Source organism: Parasteatoda tepidariorum, chromosome 1 (genome assembly GCF_043381705.1).
Source record: "Parasteatoda tepidariorum isolate YZ-2023 chromosome 1, CAS_Ptep_4.0, whole genome shotgun sequence".
NCBI lineage: Eukaryota > Metazoa > Arthropoda > Arachnida > Araneae > Theridiidae > Parasteatoda > Parasteatoda tepidariorum.
Genome location: NC_092204.1, coordinates 54728181 through 54750790, shown reverse-complemented (window position 1 = coordinate 54750790; position 22610 = coordinate 54728181). Strand labels below are relative to the sequence as shown.

General features: G+C 29.1%; 1 protein-coding gene across 1 annotated transcript in view; it reads right to left on the bottom strand.

Annotated features, from left to right (window-relative positions):
* Positions 1-556: 556 nt before the first annotated feature.
* The window catches only part of LOC107444874 (cadherin 99C), a 102633-nt gene continuing 80579 nt past the window's right edge, over positions 557-22610 (bottom strand). The window contains exons 25-36 of the mRNA XM_071180459.1: positions 18442-18569; positions 17775-17890; positions 17535-17663; positions 15459-15622; positions 13585-13809; positions 12519-12610; positions 11295-11390; positions 10106-10180; positions 6418-6708; positions 6116-6212; positions 4605-4912; positions 557-3049 (exon numbers count right to left, since the gene is read on the bottom strand). Coding sequence (XP_071036560.1) covers positions 2929-3049; positions 4605-4912; positions 6116-6212; positions 6418-6708; positions 10106-10180; positions 11295-11390; positions 12519-12610; positions 13585-13809; positions 15459-15622; positions 17535-17663; positions 17775-17890; positions 18442-18569 — 1842 coding nt within the window. The 3' untranslated portion in view covers positions 557-2928. The remainder of the gene's footprint in view (positions 3050-4604; positions 4913-6115; positions 6213-6417; positions 6709-10105; positions 10181-11294; positions 11391-12518; positions 12611-13584; positions 13810-15458; positions 15623-17534; positions 17664-17774; positions 17891-18441; positions 18570-22610) is intronic.

Sequence of the window (22610 nt, the reverse complement as noted above, 5' to 3'; positions counted from 1 at the left end):
TAAATGTGTTTTATCATTATATTGTCTCAAACATTTAGCATTCCTTCAAATAATTAATCTTAAGTATGGTCCACGTAGACCTGAATTCAAATACTATCACTTTTTATAAATCTTTTAACTTAGCAGTAAGTAAAATAATATAAATACATATATTGTTAAGTACCAATATTAAATATGTTTTTAAAAGTTACAAAAGCGTATTTATTAGGAATGATGATTTATATATTTCATATATATACTTTTTTATCATTCAGTTGGAATTAAAAAGTTAATATTTCCTGAATTTGTATCGGTATGAGGTTTATTGTGAAAGCAAATTAGGGTATATTTTACTGCCGTTTGAAATCTTATATCGCCGGATATTAAAATGTTTCAAAGCATGGTATAAAAAGTAATAATTATACTAATATTCAATTACTCCTTCGCTCTTAAACTCTGAAATAAGCATTTTCACATTGAAAATACAATACTGAGACTAGCTACTTCAAAATATAGACGAATAAAAATTGCTTTTTCTTACTGGAAATAAACACAAACAAAATAAGTATAACTCAAATTCTTTTAGAAAAATAATTTATTTATTTTACAAGCTTAAGATACACTGTACATTTTATTTGGCAGTACGTCTGGTTATTGAAATGCACATATATTCTCTATCCAATTCATTTATGAAGTAATGAACACATATACCGATATATCAAAATGATGAAAGATTTATAATGATTTCCTATAAGGCATGAAGAGAAATTAAATGTAGTATCTTATAGGACATAAGAAGATATTTATTATTAAAAGCAAATGAAATAAGACTTTTTAGTTTAAAGACTGAAAAAACATTCTAAATCCACAAAAAACAAATTTGAGACTTTTTTTATTATATAAATAAATTTAAATAAAATTAAATTCATTTAATCATTGTAATAGTGTGTTATTTTAATTAACTCACTCCGTAAAAAATAAATACAGATAAATTTTATTATCTTTTAAAAAAAAATTTTTATGGTAAATTTCAGCAGTAATTAATATTGGATAACTGGTTTTTGTGTTCTCATACATAATATCCAAACACAGCATTTACTAAATTTAAAAATTGTAATAAAAATAGTTTTTTTTAAATTGAATAAAATTTGTAAAACTGTTAAAATTTGCATTCAAAGAATTTTTCACGTTAAAAAGATTTAGTGTTATTTTTATTTTAGTCAGAAATATTAATGGTAGCAAAATTACATCAATACCTAAATATTCAATTTAATTTTTGTTTATTCCTTGAAAGGCGTGCAAATATGACGTGAATTATCATTAAAGCAGCCGTGTTTAATCATGCTATGGCAAATATTTTTTATGGCACAAAATATATTTACAAATGATACTTTCTTTTCAGAACAGGACGTTCTAATTTTTATCTTCTAACAACACCTTATTTAAACACGATAAAGCATTTTTTGTGCTGAAATATCTAATAATAAAAGCACAGATAATAAAGTATATATAATATAATTAAAATGTAATCAGGATAGATTTTTAATTACATATAAACAATATCAATATGTATCACATTGACATTAAATATTGATTAAATTCTGATAAGACAAGTGATCTTTATTTGATTATTTTTTTTAAATTGAAATTTTTTACTGACTAATTTAATTTTATTAAATTCTGTAAAATTACGATGGCAATGTTCAAAACAAGAACTTTTTACAATGGAATAATTTCAATGACACAAGCAAAATTGGGACACACTCTTTTGCAATAATTTTAATTTTTCTCTTTTTCTACTATTTATAATATGAAAAATATTAAAATGTAATTCCCACATTTAATGGTATTTTTAAACGCATGATTGAATGAATATATAAAACACTTACTGATAGATCATTAAAATGAAAAATGCAAATGGATAATATATAAATTTAATAGTTTTTCTTAATTATCACAGACTAATCAATAATTAAATGTGAAGATTTTTCAATATATGTATATATATAATATAAAAAATGCTTCCATCTTAAAAGCATGTGAGTAAAAGCATGTTTTAAACGTAAGTGTTGTTTTCCTGTTGAACATTTATTCTAGCAGTTTTATAAAAGCAGTTTTTGCATAAACAGTTTTTTTTTTATCTGAGTAATCAATATAATTATTCAGTAGGAATTTACAATTGATTATAAAGTAGATGCCTATAAGGAAAATAACACTATTGTAAAAAAATAGACTACAAATTTCTTATATTTGTCCAATTTCTTTCAAAATTAAAGGTAAGAGTTTATTTTGCATTCCCGACATCGATGAGCATTAGAATTCAAAAACGCGAAAACAGTTAAATAGTTTAACAACTAGAAATACATTCCATAAATTATCTATCGATACCAATCTTTTAATATCACTGATTCGAACCTCGGTGTTTTTGATTTCTCAAAACAAAAACACCACAACAGTTATCAGTTGGGAATGCATACTGTCATTTTTATCTCAATATTAGTGTTTTAGGCGATATAGAATCGACGATTTGTATTATCTTATCGATTACGATAGCGATGTTTTGGGCAAGAACTGATTAAAAAGTAATGACAATTGAATAGTTTAACTGCTCCTTGAATGCATGTTATTATTTATATTTAGTTATCGGCATTTTGATATCATTGATCAATGTTTTGAATCATCACACAGGTAAAAATATCGATATTTTAAGCAGAGAAGAAGAATCATATTTTACAAAGAACCTTAAAATAATACCTAATTTCTTATGTACAAAAACATGAATTATAATCTCAAGTGGTTCATGCCACTGTCATGAGTCTGTCTATAAAATCTATCATTTGACACTAGGTTTGATCACTTTTTCGTTCTCCTTAAAGAGGTATGGCTTGCACAAATGGCAATAAAATATTGCCAGTCTTGCTGTGAAAAGCTGAATAAATTCGAGTTTCATCAAAGTTCCGTTGTATTTTCAGCAGAGTATTTAGTCCTATGTGGGGGCTCATGTGTTTCTACAAGAGCAACTTTACCCTCAGATGGACCAGCTTTAGAAGAGGCAACTAAATCGTCGTCCCTGAGAACAGAAATATTAAAAATTTAGTAATTTGATTTAAACCACGCATAATTTCAATCAAAAGAAAGATAATTTTACAAATAAAAATTTGGAATACATCTTTTTTATAACATATATAAAAAAAAAACTCAATTTACACACAAAAAATATGAGAAAAATGTTCAGTCAATGCAGGCTGGTCATCATGAAAGTTTTCTGAGAGTGTTGGTATTGGTGAACGAATGTCAATGAAATTTGCCACATATGTTACTTCTGAACTGAAGAAATCAGCTGTTCTACATATTACTCGTATATAGCTAATGTGCAGTTTAACTAGAGTGATCTATTAAAGTTCTAAAACGGTTTCATTCAAAATGTTTACTTTCTAAAATCACCTGGATAATTTTCTAACTACCTAGGTAATCTGCACGCTACCTATTAAAATGAGGAGCAATAACAATGCTTCTGCACATTTAAGTAATAAATATTAAGCTATTTGAAAAATCAAGTCACAACAATCTACCAATTAGTTGATAGAATAAATTATCAAGTACTTTAAAAACTCTAAAACCAGGAATCAGATGGTTTAAAGTATTACAATAATTAAGGAAATTAACATAATGGTATTTATTTTTTTCTATAGAATAAGAATCAAGTAAAAGCAATCAATAAATTATTTGATAGAATAAGAGAAACAAATTTTTAAACTTTAACGGAATACTGTTATTGTGCACATTACTTTGGTAAAATGCGTAAAATTCTGGATTCAAATCATTTAAGATCACTGAAGATTAGTAAGAAAATGTGCTCATTAAGGGGCTTTCAAGATGTAGCAGTAATGAGTACATGAATCATAGGAAGAATTCTACAATAAAAAAAAACTCAATTTCTTATGAACATTTGATGGCGATTGTCAAAGAACCTTGAAAACATTTTGACCTTCAAGCCCTTCTAAAAACGGCTAAAAACAAAATCATTCAGTTGATTATGTAATCACGTTTAAATTGGTCACGTTTAAATTGGAATGAGAAACTGGTAAACTAAGTCTAGAAGTAAGCTATCATGGAGAAATTTTTAACAGTTCATGGAGAAATCTTTAACAGTTCATGGAGAAATCTTTAACAGTTCTTTCTTGATTAAGCATGAGGTACCATGCCAAATTTGATAATGAATATCAAAAAGCCGTGGTGACTCTTAAATAGAGCGCTGTAGGTGAACCGGATTCGAATCCCATCGATGGCTGGTTGATTCGAATTTCGCACCCGGCTCGAACTGGCCACACTTAGTGGTAGACAGATCATGCATAAGAGTCCTCTAGCCGTCAAGATAACCATGAAAGCTTTTCTTGGTTTTCTCTCCATGTAACGCAAATGGGGGTTAGTTCCTTAAAATGTCCTCCACTAAGGCAGATTTCACCCAATACATGATCCAGGAGTTCTCTTGTCTTCTAGATTGGTTTCAAAATTACAAGGCTACGGAGTTGAACATTAGTAGTTGAGAACTCAAAATTTGGGCCCGCTGTTCAATGATGATTATAAAATGATTGTCAAAGAAGGATCTATAAATTTATACATACTGATCTGGGTCCTCGAACAGTGGGTTGGTTGCTGGAATCATGAGGTCACCGGGTTCATCTAGAGCTGAAGGACCACTACTTGTTGCCCTAGCTGTACTACTATGACCTAGGGAGCTCCTGCTTTCATTGAGCGAAGAGCCTCCGGTGGAAAAACTATTATCAGTGATATGTCCACCAAAAGCTGAAGCAGTGCCATCCCTTCCACCGATGTAGGCTATGCCTTCCATACCTCGTAATGTTAGGGATAGGTGAGGATCTTGTACACTACCACCAATTTCATCATCAAGGGGAATGCTCATTTGAAGAACCTAAAGAGATCAAATTAAATAGTATAATTATAGTATCAATTAAAACTCAGTTCAATGTTTAACCATTATATCGGTATCTTGAACCCTAAAACGACGAAATTTCAATGAAATCTGAGACGTTAAAATAGATAATGATTCCATTCACATTGAACTATTTTATTGTGTAATCTAGTTTAAGAAGTATAACAATGTGGTTCAATTTGGAACCATTTTAAAGCTGCCACAGTGCAAGTTTTACTAGGGTTGAAAACAGTGCAAAAATTCTATGACCGTTCCATGAGTATTAAGAGCGTTAGGTAGCTTAAGGAATGAAGAAACGTCGTTTCTTTCAATTTTGCTAAATTAGGATAAAAACACTCTTAAAAATATAAAAGTTAATAAATAAAACCAATAATTTACTTGCATCTTCAATCATAGTTGTAAAACAACAATTGTCAGCAATAGTATTTCCTCTAAATATATATTTATCTTTACAAGAAGTTGTTTTTAGAAAGTTTTAGAAAACTAAGAGTTCATATGCATTCTGCTAGCAAAATTTTGTATTGCAATTGCTTACAGTAATACTGTAATATGAACAAGTATATTTTTGAAAGTTAATAATTTAATATTGCATAAAAGGGGGAGGTAATTACATGAACTATATTGCTTAAAGAGGTTCTTTTATTCAGTGTTTCGATAATGATGAAGGTACTTTATTATAGTACCGAGACGATTATATGCCTGATGCATGTAAAATTCTAGATCAAATTACAGTATAAAGTACCGGGACTTTGAGTGCTTCATCTGTAAAATTCATTTTACTGTAAAATCCATTTTAACCATAAAATATTATACCGTAATTTTTAAAGTAGTATTTATTTTATTAAAATGATTCAATGATTTTACGGTAATTGTAACTGTAAAAATTATGGTATATCAAATTTCTGCTCCGTAATAAGTTCCGGTTTGGGAAAAAGTACCGGCACCCTGTTTGATGAAATTTTTTTCCGGAATTTTTTATAGTATACTATTTGTACTTTATTGTACTTGGCATAAAGACAACCCTTTTTTATTTGAATAAGTAACACATGTATGACTTAAGAAAGTAGGTATTTCTGAAAAAATACCGGGAGTGTGGAAGCACAAAGGAAGTGATTGTTACATAATATCACTTTTCAAATGAACTAACAAGAATCACGAGTTTATAAGTGTATGGCTATTCACCTGCGTTTCATATTCTTTAAGACTAGGTTCGACAAACACAGGTTCATATCTTGGGGCAACGTAAAGTCGCTTCACTCTTTCTCTGTAGGCTAAATACCTGCAATTAGATAAAAGAACAATCCATACTCATTGTTAGCAATTAAAAAATACTTTTACTGTATTTTAAGACCAATAACTAAAAATAAGCTGTGTTGATATTCTCTGTTATAAATAATATTTTATCGAATCAGTTAATAAAGACTGCAAAAAGATTGATAACTTAGTTACTGTTCTCGAATATTTCTATTATGAATGCTGCTTACTTAGACCACATGCAACAATGATATACAATTCCAACAAAACCAAGCACCACAATGATGCAAGCGAGAGCTATAAGCGCTGCTCCAAGATCGCTCACATCTCCATCCGTCGTGGGTACTCTGTGTCCTCCACCTCCATTGGCTGTTTTCACAATGACAGCTGGTTGTGAAGGTTCAACTGGAACCTCAGGAAGAGGTGTTAAAATGGGAGGTCTGATATGAACAGCTTGGACACCCAAAGTTCGAGACATCTCAGAAAGTAGACTGTCGGTCCTTCCATGCTCTAACAGTGCTCTACGAAACAGAAAAAAACAACTTAAAAGCAAATAAATTCTCAAATTTAAATAAAAATATACTAATTTAAGTAAAAATATCCTATTATAAACAAAAATACCTTAATATAAATAAATATACATCTCTAAAATAAAATACATTATTGTAAAAAATATACACTTACATAAAGAAAAATATGCTAGTATAAAAACACCGTTTACTCAACAGGTTACATGTTAGGTGTCTCACAAATGACCAACGATTTGAAAAATAAATTTAAGAAAGAAAAGACAATAATTTACGGTTTACTGCTTTCCACTTAGGAAACTAAGATTTATTCACACCAAATGTCAAAATTAGTAGCAAAGTTCTTCATCAGCTGGCTCTGTTACTTGGAAAGACATTGAATGCTTTCTCTTTTGAATGTCAAACCATTCTAATTGAAATATTGGCAAAGGTGTCAGTTATTTTTGTCCCTAGACTGCGCCACATTATTGCTGTAAATGGTAATTATTTTTAAAATATTGTTTTATAGCTCATATCAGTAAGTAGGGCCATAAGTTAGCAATTTATTTTATTTAAGCTCGAGAGTGTAAATTTTTAGTTTTCTAATCAGACCGCAGTGAGCAATATATTTTTTATTCTCTTTCGTTTTATATTAACTGATTTTAGAAATCATTCGTCATAATTGGGACTAAATTTCAGAAATTTGGGATTAAATTTTAAAATGCAATTAGTTTTATTTGCACACATGAAAAAAAATATATATATACTATTCAACTCTAAATTAGTTTATAAACGTAGGTAGATGTTCTTGTTATAAAAATTAAAATGTTCTCTTCTGACTCAACCAGGGAGAATAAATAGAAGAACAAACAAAATTTATTAGATAAGCAGCCACAATATGTGATACATATGTTATATTTCACTGTAAGGAAGAAAAAAATACCATGAAAATACGTTTGACATTTTGATGTTTGTATAATTATTAGTATTATTAGTTGTTATAATTAAAAAAAACGAATGTATGATAATTGTTGTTGTAAAAGACTTATTAACTAAGTAGGGGAGAGTTGGATAAAGCGGGATAGTCGGACAAAACGGGATATCTGGCCTAGGGACCAGACTATTGCAGCTGTCTAGCGGACGACGACAGAAACTTGTTATTTGACTTTGATTTTATCATTTTCAGTGCGTACCGTCTCAAGATCACTAGTTGATAGAAAGTTGCAGGTTTCAGAAATTTTTTACTCTATTTTTTTGCCACTCTCCACAGTTACGTGCGTTGTTTTTCACATTGTACTGCCTATATATATAGGATTACAATTCAGGTGAGTATTACATTTGATGAAGCATTTATTAATGAGTATTCTCATGTCTAGTCAATCTAACTTTTCTTTCATGCTTAGGCAGAAGCCATGTTTGATTTGAAAAGTGTCTGAGTCTGACAAAACGGGATACTTATGAGTTGGATAAAACGGGATAGAGTTTTTTTATATCCCGTTTTATCCGCCTATTTATTTGTTGGCCTAATACTTTTACTATATTATTATTACTATATTGAAAGAAAGGTAAAAAAGGCTCGTACAAATACATTGACCTCTGGATTGGCAGCAGTGAAAAAGTTGGACAGATAAGAAACAGTATTCAATGCTGAACAAGAAAAAACGAGTGAGCATGTATTGGCTCTAGAAGAGAGATTATTTGGTATAATTCTAACGGGCATACGAACGCTAGCATTTGAGTTAGCTGAGAGAAACAATATTAAGCATAATTTTAACACGTGGAAGAAAATTTCCTTCCCCCCACATACAACTCATCGCCTTCAGTCCCTGGATATCAGTTTCATGGCTCCACTGAGCTCGTATTATGAACAAGAAGTTCGAAAGTGGCTGATCAACCATCAGGTAGGTGCGTTGTAATTTACGAGGTTACAAAACTGTTCAACGCAGCCTACTCACGGGCAGCCGTTGCAGATACTACCATTAAAGGGTTTAGTAAAACTGGTGTAAGTCCTTACAATCCTGACGTCTTCCCAGATTACCTGTTTGCATTATCTGTTTGCATTATTAATGTCACCACTGATTTAACAGCAAGAACTTCCAGGCATTGAACACCAGGCTGAAGTGTGCAGTTTTAGGATTATTACTCTCTTGTCATCGATCTAAGCTACCCTTTTCCATCCTTCCAAAGTGTGTTGTACATGTACCTCAAGTAAAAGGACCGCTCCCAGAAAAAATAACTCATAAGAGAAAGAAGAAAACTGTAGTAATAACATCATCTCCATTTAAAAGTGAATTATAAATGGAAGAAAAAAAAGTATGATTATACTACAAGAATGAACCAAGAGAATTGAAGAAAGGACTGCTAAGAAATCCCTCGTAAGGGCACCAGACGCATCTCGACAGTGAAAATCATGGAATAAGTGTTCGTGGTTGAAAACTCATAAAATCTTTAAAAACTTATGTAGCATCAGAATTTTTGTGTACTTAATTATAAAACAACAGTTTATATAAAAATGTTAGAAGCAATAAAATCCCATAAATACAATTTTTAGAAATTTTGCTTTACAGTTTTCTGTCAATTAATTATGTTTTTAGTTAGTTTTACACAAAAAATTAAACATTGTTAATCCTGTCCCGTTTTGTCCGACCCAGGTATGCTAAAACGGGATATGTTAGAGTTTGAAAAATGGTTTTTTTCTTACTTCACAGTCATTAAAATTAGTTTGAAATATGTTTCTTCTGTGCTTCAATAAGTAATGTAGCTATAAAAAAATAATGTGTAGTTCTCTTTAACAAATTTTTTGTAGTAAATAAAAACAATAATGGTTTCCCGTTTTGTCCAACTTTCCCCTACTTCTTTTCACCTTCTCCTTGTTCTCCCTCATTTTAACTAATGGAAAAAGTATTGACAATGATTTAGCTATCAGTTAACTCAAAAATTTATGATTTTGATCAAATTTTGTGTTAATATATAAACATGTTATTCAGTTCCAAAATTTCATCTAATTAAAGATTGCAGGCTGTTATAAAATATGAGCTTGAAGAAAAGAAAAGTGTTTAAAAATAATAAAATGAATTAAAACTTAACATTACATACACAATAATCAGAGAATTTATAAATAAAGAAAGTAACAAAACAAATTTTTTATTTGGATTACATAAATAAAAAAAATAAACTCGGACAAAACTTAGTTTTGGATTTTTCGTTAATTCATCTTTTCAATTTCACAAATAAACTAATTTACCAAAAAAATTAGTTACTGCAAAGCTGAATTATTTTGTGTTTCGTCTTAAATGAAACACAGAATAATAAAATTTGATTTGATGAGTTTTTTTTGTTTACTTTTTGTACTTACTGCAATCCAATTTTTTTATGTGTAACTTAAGTAAGGAAAGAATTTTAACTGTCTTACATTCGTAATTTGGGATCATCCGATCGCATAATTTTCATGGTTGCGGGATCAATAGCATAAAACCACAAGTCACTTCTGAAAATGTATTAGAAATAAGTTAAAAATTCTGAAGAAATTAAACTAAAATACTATTGCACATAAAGAGAGCAAGGAAAAAAATTCTGCCAAAACTACCGTACTGCATGATAGTGACATTTCTGGTAAAAACAACAACAACAACATATTTTTGGTATATAAAACCAAAATATTTATTTAGACAAAATATTCAAATTACTTGTTTCTTAATTTTTCCGTTTATATGGTAATGGTTTTACTGAAATTCTAATTTCGAAAATTATAGTTCTTATTACCACATATTTAGTAAAAAATATAAAATTTTAAAGTAAATTTTACCGAATAAATGGTTTTTTTTACCGTGCTTTAAAGTATCATGATAAAATTACAAAATTTTACCACAATTATCACATTTTATCACCTTATAAAAAACCATATAGTTAATTTTTACCAAAATTATTACCAAAGCGCTTCGGTAAAAATTACCGGGCGTTTTGGTCTCCCCATAGATCCAGAAACACGATAAATTTTAGAATATTCTGGTATTTTTGACAATTATTTTTATTCTCAGTATGACATACATAAAATTATAAAGAATAATCATTAATCAGAATACATTTATTGTTCCCTTTTTTCACAATTTTTTAATAAACTTAAAGAAAAATTATATACTGTTTTTCAGTGAAATAAAATATCTTACTATAAGAATGAGATATTTTTTTAAAAACGACTTTTTATTTAAAAACATTTGATATACATCAGAATTGTGAGAAGACTACTTTTAATAAGTGTTTTTCGAAAGCATAGAATGCAAATAGATTAATAAGATTTACTGCATTGAAGAGTTGCAGTTTATCATGTCATTCCATTTTTAAAATTTTAAGTTATAAGTCATTTTCTATGAAAAAGATTTTGGGGTAATATAGACTTTGTTTTGTGTCTATACTTCCCCCAGAAACTTATTAAAAAATCACCACTGCTGTTTTTTGATGTTCAACAATCATGAAAATAACATCAACAATGCGATGAGCTATTGTAAAATATTCACATGCACAGAATTAGTTTAAATAACCTAACGTTTAATTAAAGTTTATAAAATACTAGTCATCAGCAAGCTTATTATTAAATTTCCTACCCTGATGTATCAGTCTCTATTGATTGATTTTTTATCATTTTGAGAGAGACAACCTTTTCCACGTCAGCTAACACTCCCGTTCTCTCTTGTATTAATCTGAAAAGCAATAAAATGTTTTTAAAAATAATTAAAGAATTAGAAAAGTAAATATGTTTTTTTCAAAGTAAATGTATACAGTTATATATACAAAATATACAGTTAAATAAATTATTCAAAATTTTTACGCAAATTAATAAAAATTTTGTACTCAAATTAAAAATATTTTTTATAATATTAATAATTTAAAGTTATTTTGAATCGAAATTTGCAGCTCTTTTAAATTCTATGCATATTCAAAAGCACTTGGATTAGAATTAAATGCTAAGCAAAAGTCCTACTATTAAATTTTTAAGAATTATTCGTTAAAAATCATTGATTATAAAAACTAACCATAATAAAATGGTAAGAAAAAAAGGTGGTACTTTATCATAAATGCATTTCTAAAAGATAAATTTGTAACGATGTTTCAAATTTATGGATTTATGTTGAATATTTTTTACAGAATATAAATTAGCTGATAACTTGATTCTTAATAAAAAAATAAGCTGATTTTTTATTAAAAATTTGAGTAATTAAAATATTTATTTTACCAATTTTAAATATTAAAGTTTCTCTAATATAATTGCGTGAATAATTGACATAGTTTCTTAATTTTTGTTATATTATAAATTTTCCCCAGAACTACTTTTTCAATTATTTACTTTAATTAACTACTTTTTCAATTATTTACTTTAATTAATTTTTAAGACTTTGCGAAATACATAGAGATTTCGCAAACTTACTTATTATCCAGCTCAATCCTCTGCGTAGGTTATGGAGTAACTGCGCAAGCTCATTGATTATTTTTTTTTAAAGTCAATAGTGCATACTCCACCCAAATAATATAGAATTAAAAAATTTAAAGAATTTTTTTTCTCCATAGAATTTTAAAGAGCTTCTTTGTTTCACCAACACTTAAGCATTCGCGCCTCAGGAGAGCATGCGCAGCTACTTCAAACTAAACTTAACATACGGGAGTAAGTGGAATGATGCTTAAAACTTCAAAATCTCTTTTGTTATGATTTTACATTACGAATGAGGTTTTACTAGCTACAAAAGTTGTACCTTTTTAGAATTCTAATTTCTTACGTAGTATACATATTTTAGTTCACAGTTTATTTATTTTTTCTTACGTAATGAACTTACCGAAGTATATTTTCTTTTATTCCCAGAACTTTATCGGGTAAAACATTTTTGAGAACTAAAACCATTCGATTTTCGTTTCGTATAACATTTACCTGCAAAAATACAAAAAAAAGTAAATAAATAAAAATAAAAAGTGAAATTCATTTCCAGCAGATGTGATTAGGTGAAACATTTAAAGAAAATAACATGAAATCAGGTAATCAAAAATATTTCACTATGGTATTAGTTGTTTATTATCTAATTCTATTTTTTTACAATATCAGATTTAATATGTTTAAAATATAGGACTAGCAATTCAACTGCAAAAGGAATTTTTCCGTCATCAGAATTTTTATCTGAGTCAATTTAGAAGAAAACAACTCAATCACTTAGTCAAACATTCATTAAATGTTTTAATGAAGGAAAAAAATCAAAGCTACCAAACTTCTTAGATAACAAGGTTTTTTAAAAACATATCCAAGTTTTCGAACCTTTAGGCTTGCCGAATAATTTTCCACGAATAAATTTTCCACGTAAAACAAATTAAATTGTGTAATCGTTAAGCAACATTGCGTAGCATTTAACAAAAACATCACAGATCTCTCGCCAATTTAACGCTTGATGAAAATCAACTACTGAGAAATGTAAAATGTGAAAATATACTGATTTAAGTTTTTTCCCCCCAGAGATTTATGAAATTTATATTATCTCATATAAAGGTTGAAATTGCTCAGTGTTAGAACATTCACTTCCAACAAACACTACCTTCGTTTAAATTTCATTGATAACTGGTTAAATCTCGTATTGCTTTTGATGAAAACATTCTCTGAATATTCAGAGTAGATGGTTGAAGTGTCTCAGTCTTACTTCCAACACTAACCATTAGAGATTTTCAATTATTATAACGTAATTGCAGAACAGTTATAAAAGCAAAATAAAAACAAGTTTGACCTTGTACTTGCTCATTGGCTAAGCTTCCGAAAAGTTCCATTGGCAGGTTCAAAATTACAAAAGTAATTTAGCCCCAAAATTGTACACGTATGTGTGTGGTACAAAACATGGTACTTTATACTCAAAGTATACTCACAAACACATATATACTCTGAGTCATAACTGCTGAACGAAGTTCTGGATTGTCTCGAGCAACTACTTTTAAACGCAATGGCAGTTCTTCTTGTCGAACGTCCTCTAAAGATTTTATGTTGCTGATGAATCCAGAATGAGGTTCGATACGAAATCTTCGGAAAGGATCAGAGTCTAAAGCTATCTCGTAAGTGACAAATCCATTAGCTCCTGAATCCAGGTCAAAAGCCTAAAGAAATAAATTGTCAGATTTAGTTACTTCACAGGTAAAAACAAGTTTTGGTATTCTTTAAGATATTTTATAAAAAAAAATGATTTCATTTAAGAAAATTTATTTTACATTTATTTTTTTCATTATTTTATTTTATTTTAGGAAAAATCCTTTGGCTGGGTTGAAACTAGGCAGGGTTAAAATTATATGCTTTTAATTTTTAATTTTTTATTACTGTGTATGGATTATTATAAAGCATTCGCAAATTTCAAATGCCACTTTCTCTATTTTTCTTTTGCACTGTTATGCTCTTAACCTGATCTGATTTTGCAATTATTTCTAGAATATATTTATTTCTAAAGCTGTATAGTCTATGTCAAAAACTATCCTCGCCATTCGTCTTGAGCAGCGTCGGTGACTATTATTTTAGAGGCTTAACTATTTCTAGTTTGGTCAATATTAAGGTTCCTCTTTTTGAAATACGCTATTTCTTGTTTCCTTGGGAGCAGACGGAATTCGTTCTGTACACAAACTAAACCTGTTTTTTTTCTTTTTTATTTCTGTATTTCTGGTTGATTTTTTTTGTGGAAAAAGAGATACAGAACCAGGATGGATCAAAAAATGCATCCAAATGAGGTGACCCTGGTCCAAATCCAAGTGATGACTAGTTGATACGAATTCTACTCCCGATTAACACTGGCCATAGTATAGACGTAAAACACTCTCAATGGTAGGTGGATCACCGGTTAGATTCCGCCTTTGTTGTTGGGTTAACAGTGGGAGGTTTTCTTGATTTTCCTCTCCATGAATTTCCAATAATTCCCTAGTCTTTTATTTCAAAATTCAAAATTACTATTTCAAAATTACAAGGTTACGAAGTTTAACATTGATAGTCCTAAACTCAGAATATGATCTGCTGCTTAACGGTTATAAAAAAAAAAAATGAAAAAATACAATGAAAAGCCTTTATTTTTTAATGTCTTTCAGTTCAATGTGCCGCTAATTCTGGTAAAAGTAATTTATTCAAAATCAATCCATGTATTGCTTAAACTATTTCAATCAGAAACATGCTGTACATTTAAGTGCGAATAGGATGAAAGCAGAAAAAAAGTCATTGAATCCTCTGCTAGAAGGCATCTTAAAAGTCAAAATAATAGTGGTAGTAGTGGTACTACTAATATTAATAATAATTATATTAATAATTATAAGCTTCAATCCTGGCTGAACCCCACACTGGAAACACATGATTCAAAGGTAAAACTATTCCCAGAATTAACTCCAAATAATTCCATATTTAAGTGAGAAAATCGTCTCGAAATTTATTTTTAAATTCCAGAGTAGATTTTACACTACACATGGCTATGGCTCAATATTTCTTTCATTTAACCCAGTTATCTTAGTAGATTTAGCTAAGTACCACCTCGGCTGATCCGAGAAGCTATAGGCAGTTTACTATAAATTGGTATTTAATATGTAAGTCATCTCAAGAAAATTGACAGTTTGGGTTTTCTTTTAAACAACCTAACATCGACAAATAAAATATGTACCACAACGAAAAAAAATTACAATTGCACGCCATCCAAAATATGTTTTAGAAATAAACCACAATTAAATCGCTCGGTTACTGCGATGTTCCTCTTAATTGAAATTATTTCGACCAGTCTTACCTGTACTTGTATAAAAGCAGTTTCTAGGGGGGCATCATGAGCAAGGACAGCAAAGTATTTATCCGTCAATATTCTAGAATAACGCTGGGGAATTAAGAATTCTGGTTTGTTGTCATTTATGTCCAAAACTTGAACAGCAACGTCGGATCGAAGTCTGGAAGATCCTGATAACACAAAGCAATAAATAGATTATTACAACTCTAGCTTAAATTATATTTAATTTAAGAAAATCTAGGAAAGGAATTTTTAGCGTTTTTAAGCGGGAAAAAATAAAAGAATGAGTATCGTTAGTTTAGAATTATTTGTTGCAAATATTCAGGGTACTTAGTTTTATTAGTGGACCATTAAGAGTCGTAGTACTATCTTTACTTACAAATTGCAAAGTTGAGAAATGAAAGCTGTTTTAATCCTGTAGAAATACATTTTGTGCTTAAACTACTTATTTTATTTACAGAAGGAAATTATCTGTTAATAACAGAGATCGTAAAAACAAGCTACTAAACAGGCTTTTTGAGACAGCAATAATTAACTTGGTGACACAATAAGGCATTGTGACACTTCAATATGAAACAGCTGCAGATAATTATGCTAATTTCAGAAGCAAAAATAATTGATTTTTGTTTCAATCAAACTAAGATATTAGTTTTGATATTTTAATTTTTCAATATGTACTTCTTAGTTTTATAGACATCAAATTATATTTGCAAACAATATACTATAACTGGGGGGCTCTGCTCTCTCCTCTCTTCGCTCAGAAAGACCCATAAGTACTACAATCTTGCTTTGTTTCTTGGCGAAAAACAAAGTATTACTTCGAAAGTAAAAAACACTAATTTGAGAGATCCCAAAATATTTCCTTGCATTAAAACAGATTTAGTTACCGATTCTTATAGGATAAAATTTAATCCTAATCATTTTACAACCATTCAACTTCTTCTATGACTTTTTCGACAAAATACTTATTTAATTTTTGGTTACTTAAGAAACTAGTTAACTTTTTTTCCTCCAAAGAGATTATTTAATTATTCTAACAGTGTTTTACCATTTTGAATAAGTCATTTTAATTGCATATGTATACCAGGCATACGCTAAGTTTAAAATAAAAGTATATATGACTTATTTATCATTTGATATTTTAGTTATTGTTTTGGGAAAACGATTACTAAATATTGAAATCAATTTAAATATGTTTATTGTAAAATGCTGGAGAATAAAGAAATATAATAGGCTTACTTAATAATAGCGAAACACTACTTGCAATTTTAAGCCTTTAATTCGGAATGAGAATCAAAATCAAAAATTTGCGATGTAAGAGAATATAAAGTAATGAGGATAAATAAAAGAACTTTGTTTTTGGACGTAATAAAATTTGGTTTTGGAGTGAAGGAAACACTTTATTGGTAAACAACACTTTTATAATTTTTATTAGTTTTATGCTGATGACAAGCAAATAAATATTGATCTTCATTTGAGAAAACTGAACTCTTCCAGGTAATTTTTTTGGCGAATAAGAATGAGCCGATTACAATTAGAAACAGTTTTATGCAATTGCATTTTTACATAATGTAGAGAAATCTTATAATTTTGATAATATATTGATAATTAAATTTTTAAGTAATAATTTAATTCCATCCAAAATATATAAGCAGCTCTTCTAATCAGATTGTTTTAATGTAATTTCTATATGAAATGTACTCATAAACAACGCACTGAATAACCCTCCAACTGTCTATATTGAGTCTATATTGAGAGTATATTGAGAATTAAATTTTTAAGTAATAATTAAATTCCATCCAAAATATATTAGCAACTCTTCGAATCAGATTATTTTAATGTAATTTCTGCAGGCAAAGTTTATAGACATTATATGAAATGTACTCATAAACAACGCACCGAATAACCCTCCAACTGTCTATATTGAGTCTATATTGAGAGTATGTTGAGAATTAAATTTTTAAGTAATAATTAAATTCCATCCAAAATATATTAGCAACTCTTCGAATCAGATTATTTTAATGTAATTTCTACAGGCAAAGTTTATAGACATTATATGAAATGTACTCATAAACAACGTACCGAATAAACCTCCAACTGTTACTAGTCTAACGGTCAAAACATATCGATTCTGTCGTTCATAATCCAATTCCCCAGTTTGGAGACGTAGTTCGCAGTCTCTGTTATTCGTTTCAATTACGTAAAATAAACCTGAAAAATATAATGGAGAAAGTTTTTTTAGATTTTTTTAACAACATAAAATGAGCATGTCTAGTAGTGTTTTTATTGAACATTACTAGTTTTAAAATAAAACTGATTTACCTTCTTCATTTCCTCTGTCAATTCGACAACCTATAGGGAAATTTCCTCTGGGTTTGTTTATAACAAGAAGACTTTTTATAAGTGTGTTGGCTAAGGAATTCTCAGCAATTTCAACACTAAATAAATAAATTAAAATTATTAATATAGCAAATATTTTCCTAAAAGTATAAATTAATATAGAACAAAACGAAAACAAACCAGCATGTATTAAAATTGCTGATAAAAATGTTTTAAAACTAATCAAATTTAAATTTTGTTAAATCTCTTCATTAAAAAAATATTAAAAGTTGTATCTGTTTAAAGTAAATAATAACAGTTGTTTCTAAAGTAAGTTATGAAAACCTAGAAACATAAATAGGAAATACTACTGCAAAACAATAAGCAACTTTTCACTACATGCAATATAAAATTTCTCTTATACATTAATTTTTATACGTTAATGTTATATTATTTAGTATAATTCAATATATTAATTTTAGTTGTTGTTATTTGTTGATGCTATTTACTTTCTCTTAATATAATATCTAGAAATAAACAATCTGTGGTAAAACAATGCAGCGTGTCTTTCAATAATAAGAGACACATGTCTGAAATGTATTTTTAAACTATACTAACATAACAGCAAGTATAAGTAATTAAATTTTTGTTATGTTTATATATTCCTTACTTGTATAGAGAATCTGCAAATCCGAGACCAGAATCAGGAGCAACTGTGGCAATGTGCTCCACATAAACCGTCAGTGTTGCAGTGGCCGATAAGGGAGGGGTTCCCAGATCTCGTGCTGTTACTTCAATCTGAAAAAAAAACAACATTAAAATATAATGTGTGCTCAATAGCAACTTAAATAAATATGTATCTCCTTTAATTCCTTGTAAAAAATTAGGTAAAAAAGGAATACATTTGTTAGAGAATTTGCAATTACCATAGTGACATCCAATCATTGAATTAAATTCTCTCAGCTATTTTGCTTTTGCTTAAATCTTATAAAAATCAAAATATTAAACCAAAAAGAATTTTAAATGCATTACTCAATATGCGTATGACACGTGTGTAATTTTGAATATATGGTTCATTTTTTCTTAATTCTTTAAAAATTCAAAAAATGCTGGAAGATATTGAATTTGAACAATAAACATTCCCCACTCTAAGCAAACGAGCAGTTTACCACTAAGTTATACCCCACATCTGTTATACTGTCTCATAAATAAAAACTACGTGCCGCTCTAAGTATTAAACCTCAATGTATTATACAGGGTTATTCATAATTCCCTCCGCCTGTAAACGTCATTTTTCTTTACTACAGCTGGCTTCAGTGGTATATGTTACTGCCATCTACTGGCAACTGCTTAAATTAAAACATGAATACTTTCGGAATAATTGCATATGTTCTTTTTTGCCATATTCGTCTTCGTTTTTTTACTATAACGCTTCGAAATCCCGGAAGGAATTATGAATAACCCTGTATTATATTTTATTCGTAAGTTTCGCTTTGTTTATTCCATAAAAAGCTTAAAAACAAAATGAAATAATTGAACGCGAGACTTCTCGCAAGCGCAGCAAACGCTTTACTATTGAACTATACCCCCACTGCTGGTTAGCTTTTTTTCATAGATAATAAACCTTATACTACTCGAAAACCTCTTTGCATAAAAACCTATAGCTTTCAATAAAATTAATGAAGCTTTATGACTTCGCATTTTATGCTTGATTTGTGTAGAATCGTGTCATGTAAAATGAGCGTAACTCAATGTTGTGAGTACGTTTTATTGTATTTCGTTTTTACAAAAGTCAAAGTTTATCTGGTTGTCTTAGAATTCGAACCCAAGACGTCGTGCATGCAAAGCGAGAGCTCCATCACTAAGTTGTACCCCACGCACAGAATCTACTGCTGTAGATAAATATTATAATCAAACCGAATTTATCACCAATCTAGGATAAACTAACCAATGAAGGAACACTTAAGCTTCGCTTACATTTTAAAAAATCATATTAATTTCAAAATTAGTAATTTTAGTTCGATGACAGTGTCAACATATTTGTTACTAATTGCAAATTATGTAAAAAAAAATTGTAGAGAACTTACATAATATTGTTTTAAAGTTTTGGAGGTTCAAATAACAAGAAGTAAGAAGACCAAGTGAAGGAATAGCTCTTACCAGTGAATGAACACCCAGTAAAGGAACACATAATTTTGGTTATTTTGTAATGCTCTTTATGAATTTATAAGCTATACAAATATTTAAAAGCAAGCCTATTCTTGAAATTATAACATATAAATACTTGAAAAATGTTAACTTTTTTCTGTAATCATGAATGAAAATTAAAATGTCAACATATTAACATATATTGTTCATTCACTGGGAAATCTATGGAACATGCCTGTTTCCTCACTGGTTAAAAGTTGTTTTTCGTATTTTTAACATACTTTTGATGCGGAACATCCCTAAAGGTACAAGAAAATTAAAGTTTATCTTTTATTTTCATTAACTTAGGAAAAAACCCAGTAAAGGAACACTTGTTCTTTCACTGGTTTTTCATTGTTCGGTAATCCAGTGAATAAACACCCCCTTATCGCAGTACTTTTATATGCTATGATGCTTAAAAAAAAATAAAACGTAACTTCAATAACTATATTTTGAATTCTCTTTTTCACAGTGAGAAAAATAAAGCTATTACATGCAATTAATTCCATTTCAAACATATAAATACAAACATTCACCTTATAATTTTTTCAAAGAAACAAGGTGTTGCAGAGATAATAACAAATTCAAAAAATTTTCCAGAGAAGTCTATTTCACCAGGTAATCCAAAACATTGCTAGATGACTTCCTATTGTTTGGCAGTAAGCTATTACTACCAATCAATCTAAAGAAAAGCTTTCAAATTCTTATTTTTAATCAACATATACGAAATGTTCCTTCGCTGGGTAGTGTTCCTTCACTGGTAGGTTTACCCTACCTTTCAGCAAATTTCTGAAGCAAATAAATAACAGATACGAAGAAATGACAGATACAAAGCAATAACAGATAGAAAATTAAATTGTCAGTAAAAAAATATATAAAAATTGTGACGTCGTTTTTCAAGTTTCTCCTAATTAGAATAAAAAACGTGGGATGCACCATTTTTAAATAAATATCTACACCAACATTAAATTCGCGCAAATTTTTTGTACGTTTAGAGTCCTACGCTTTTCGTGAGACAAAATAAAACAATTTTAATCATTTAATCTGCTGAAAAATGTGCAAACATTTTTATTAAGTTATCCAACTGCGTCTTATGTGTGCGAAGTATAACATACTTTAAATCTTTTATGCGCATCATCTTAGTTCTTTTTTGTGAAACAAAAATATAATACATTATTTGCAATTCAACCTTAAAATTTCTCGTATGCTCATTATCGTCGTGCAGCAACAGCTGGCTACTTTTCTCTATAAATATATTCAGCGTAACCGTTATTTCAGCCTTCTCGCAGCTGGATAAGCATCTCTGAGAAGTAATTAAAAGTGTCAGAAAGAAACAGCTTTAGCTGTCTGATCAAAATTTTACTAATCACAATAGAAATCTGAATATATTCTGATATCTTAATACATTTTTTAAAGCTCTTTCATTTTTTAGCGTCACTGTATATTTCAATATGATATAATATACTATATATGGTATATATATAGCATACATATATGGTATATATATGTATAGCGTTACTGTGTATTTCTATATGGTGTAATATACTATATATGGTATATATATAGCATACATGTATGGTATATATATGTATAGCGTTACTATATATTTTTAGCTCAAAAAGAGGGACAATTCTTAAAAGGTGGGAGCATAACATCTAAACTTTAAGCTCAGTTAATAATCAAGTTTAAATTTTAGTCACAGTAAAAAGTTTCGGTAGAGTTTAGAATTCTGTCGCGAATTAACATAAATTATTGCTATGTTGTTAACTAACTCTACATAAGAACTTAAATTTACCCGGAAAAAATTACGTTTCATTAGCTTTAATTTCTTCAAGAGAAGGTTAATAAATAAATAGAATGAAACTTCAGTAAGAAGTGATTCAAATTCTTAAAGATAAATAAAAAAAAAAGGCAAGCAACACTCGGGATCGAATACCAACTAAATCTTGAGTTTTGTGAAAATCAAGTAAAATAAAACATCTATTCCCGATGTTGAACAGCGCATAATACTGATTCAAACCGAAGTGCAAAATTGCAAAACAATAAAGGTTTAAGACTTTTATAGATGTTTAAGTTTCCTAAGGGATTTCGAGCGAAATACATCTTATTAATGATGAAAAGGCAGAACAAACATGTGGGTTGGTCAGAGGTACAGATTTCGTTTGGCATGAGAGAGCTCAAGTCCTAAAATTCCCAGTTGAGTTTCGAACATTTTAGAAAATAAATAAAATAATGCATGGAGCTAATTCATTCCTTAAGCTAATTCACAATAATGAATTACGCACAACAGCGATTATAATGAGACAAAATCTGCGAATTTATAAAACTTGTATACTTTTATTGAAAATTTTAAGACGAAAAGTTTTCGTGTTGTATCTTCGCTTGCGAGATGTCTTGGGTTCGAATCCCAAATCCTCCAGTAACAATTTAAATTTTATGAAAACTGAATAAAATAATATTTATATTCACAATCCTGATCGGATCGAAACATAAAGCTGCGAGTTGTGAAGGTTTTAGATTTCTATTGACATGTACACAGATTAATACGAAAAGCTTTCGGTTCGTATAAGAATTATTATTCATAAAAATGCAGATCAGCAGCGGGGGTGTAGCTCAGTGGTAAAGCGCTCGCTTCGCATGCGAGATGTCTTG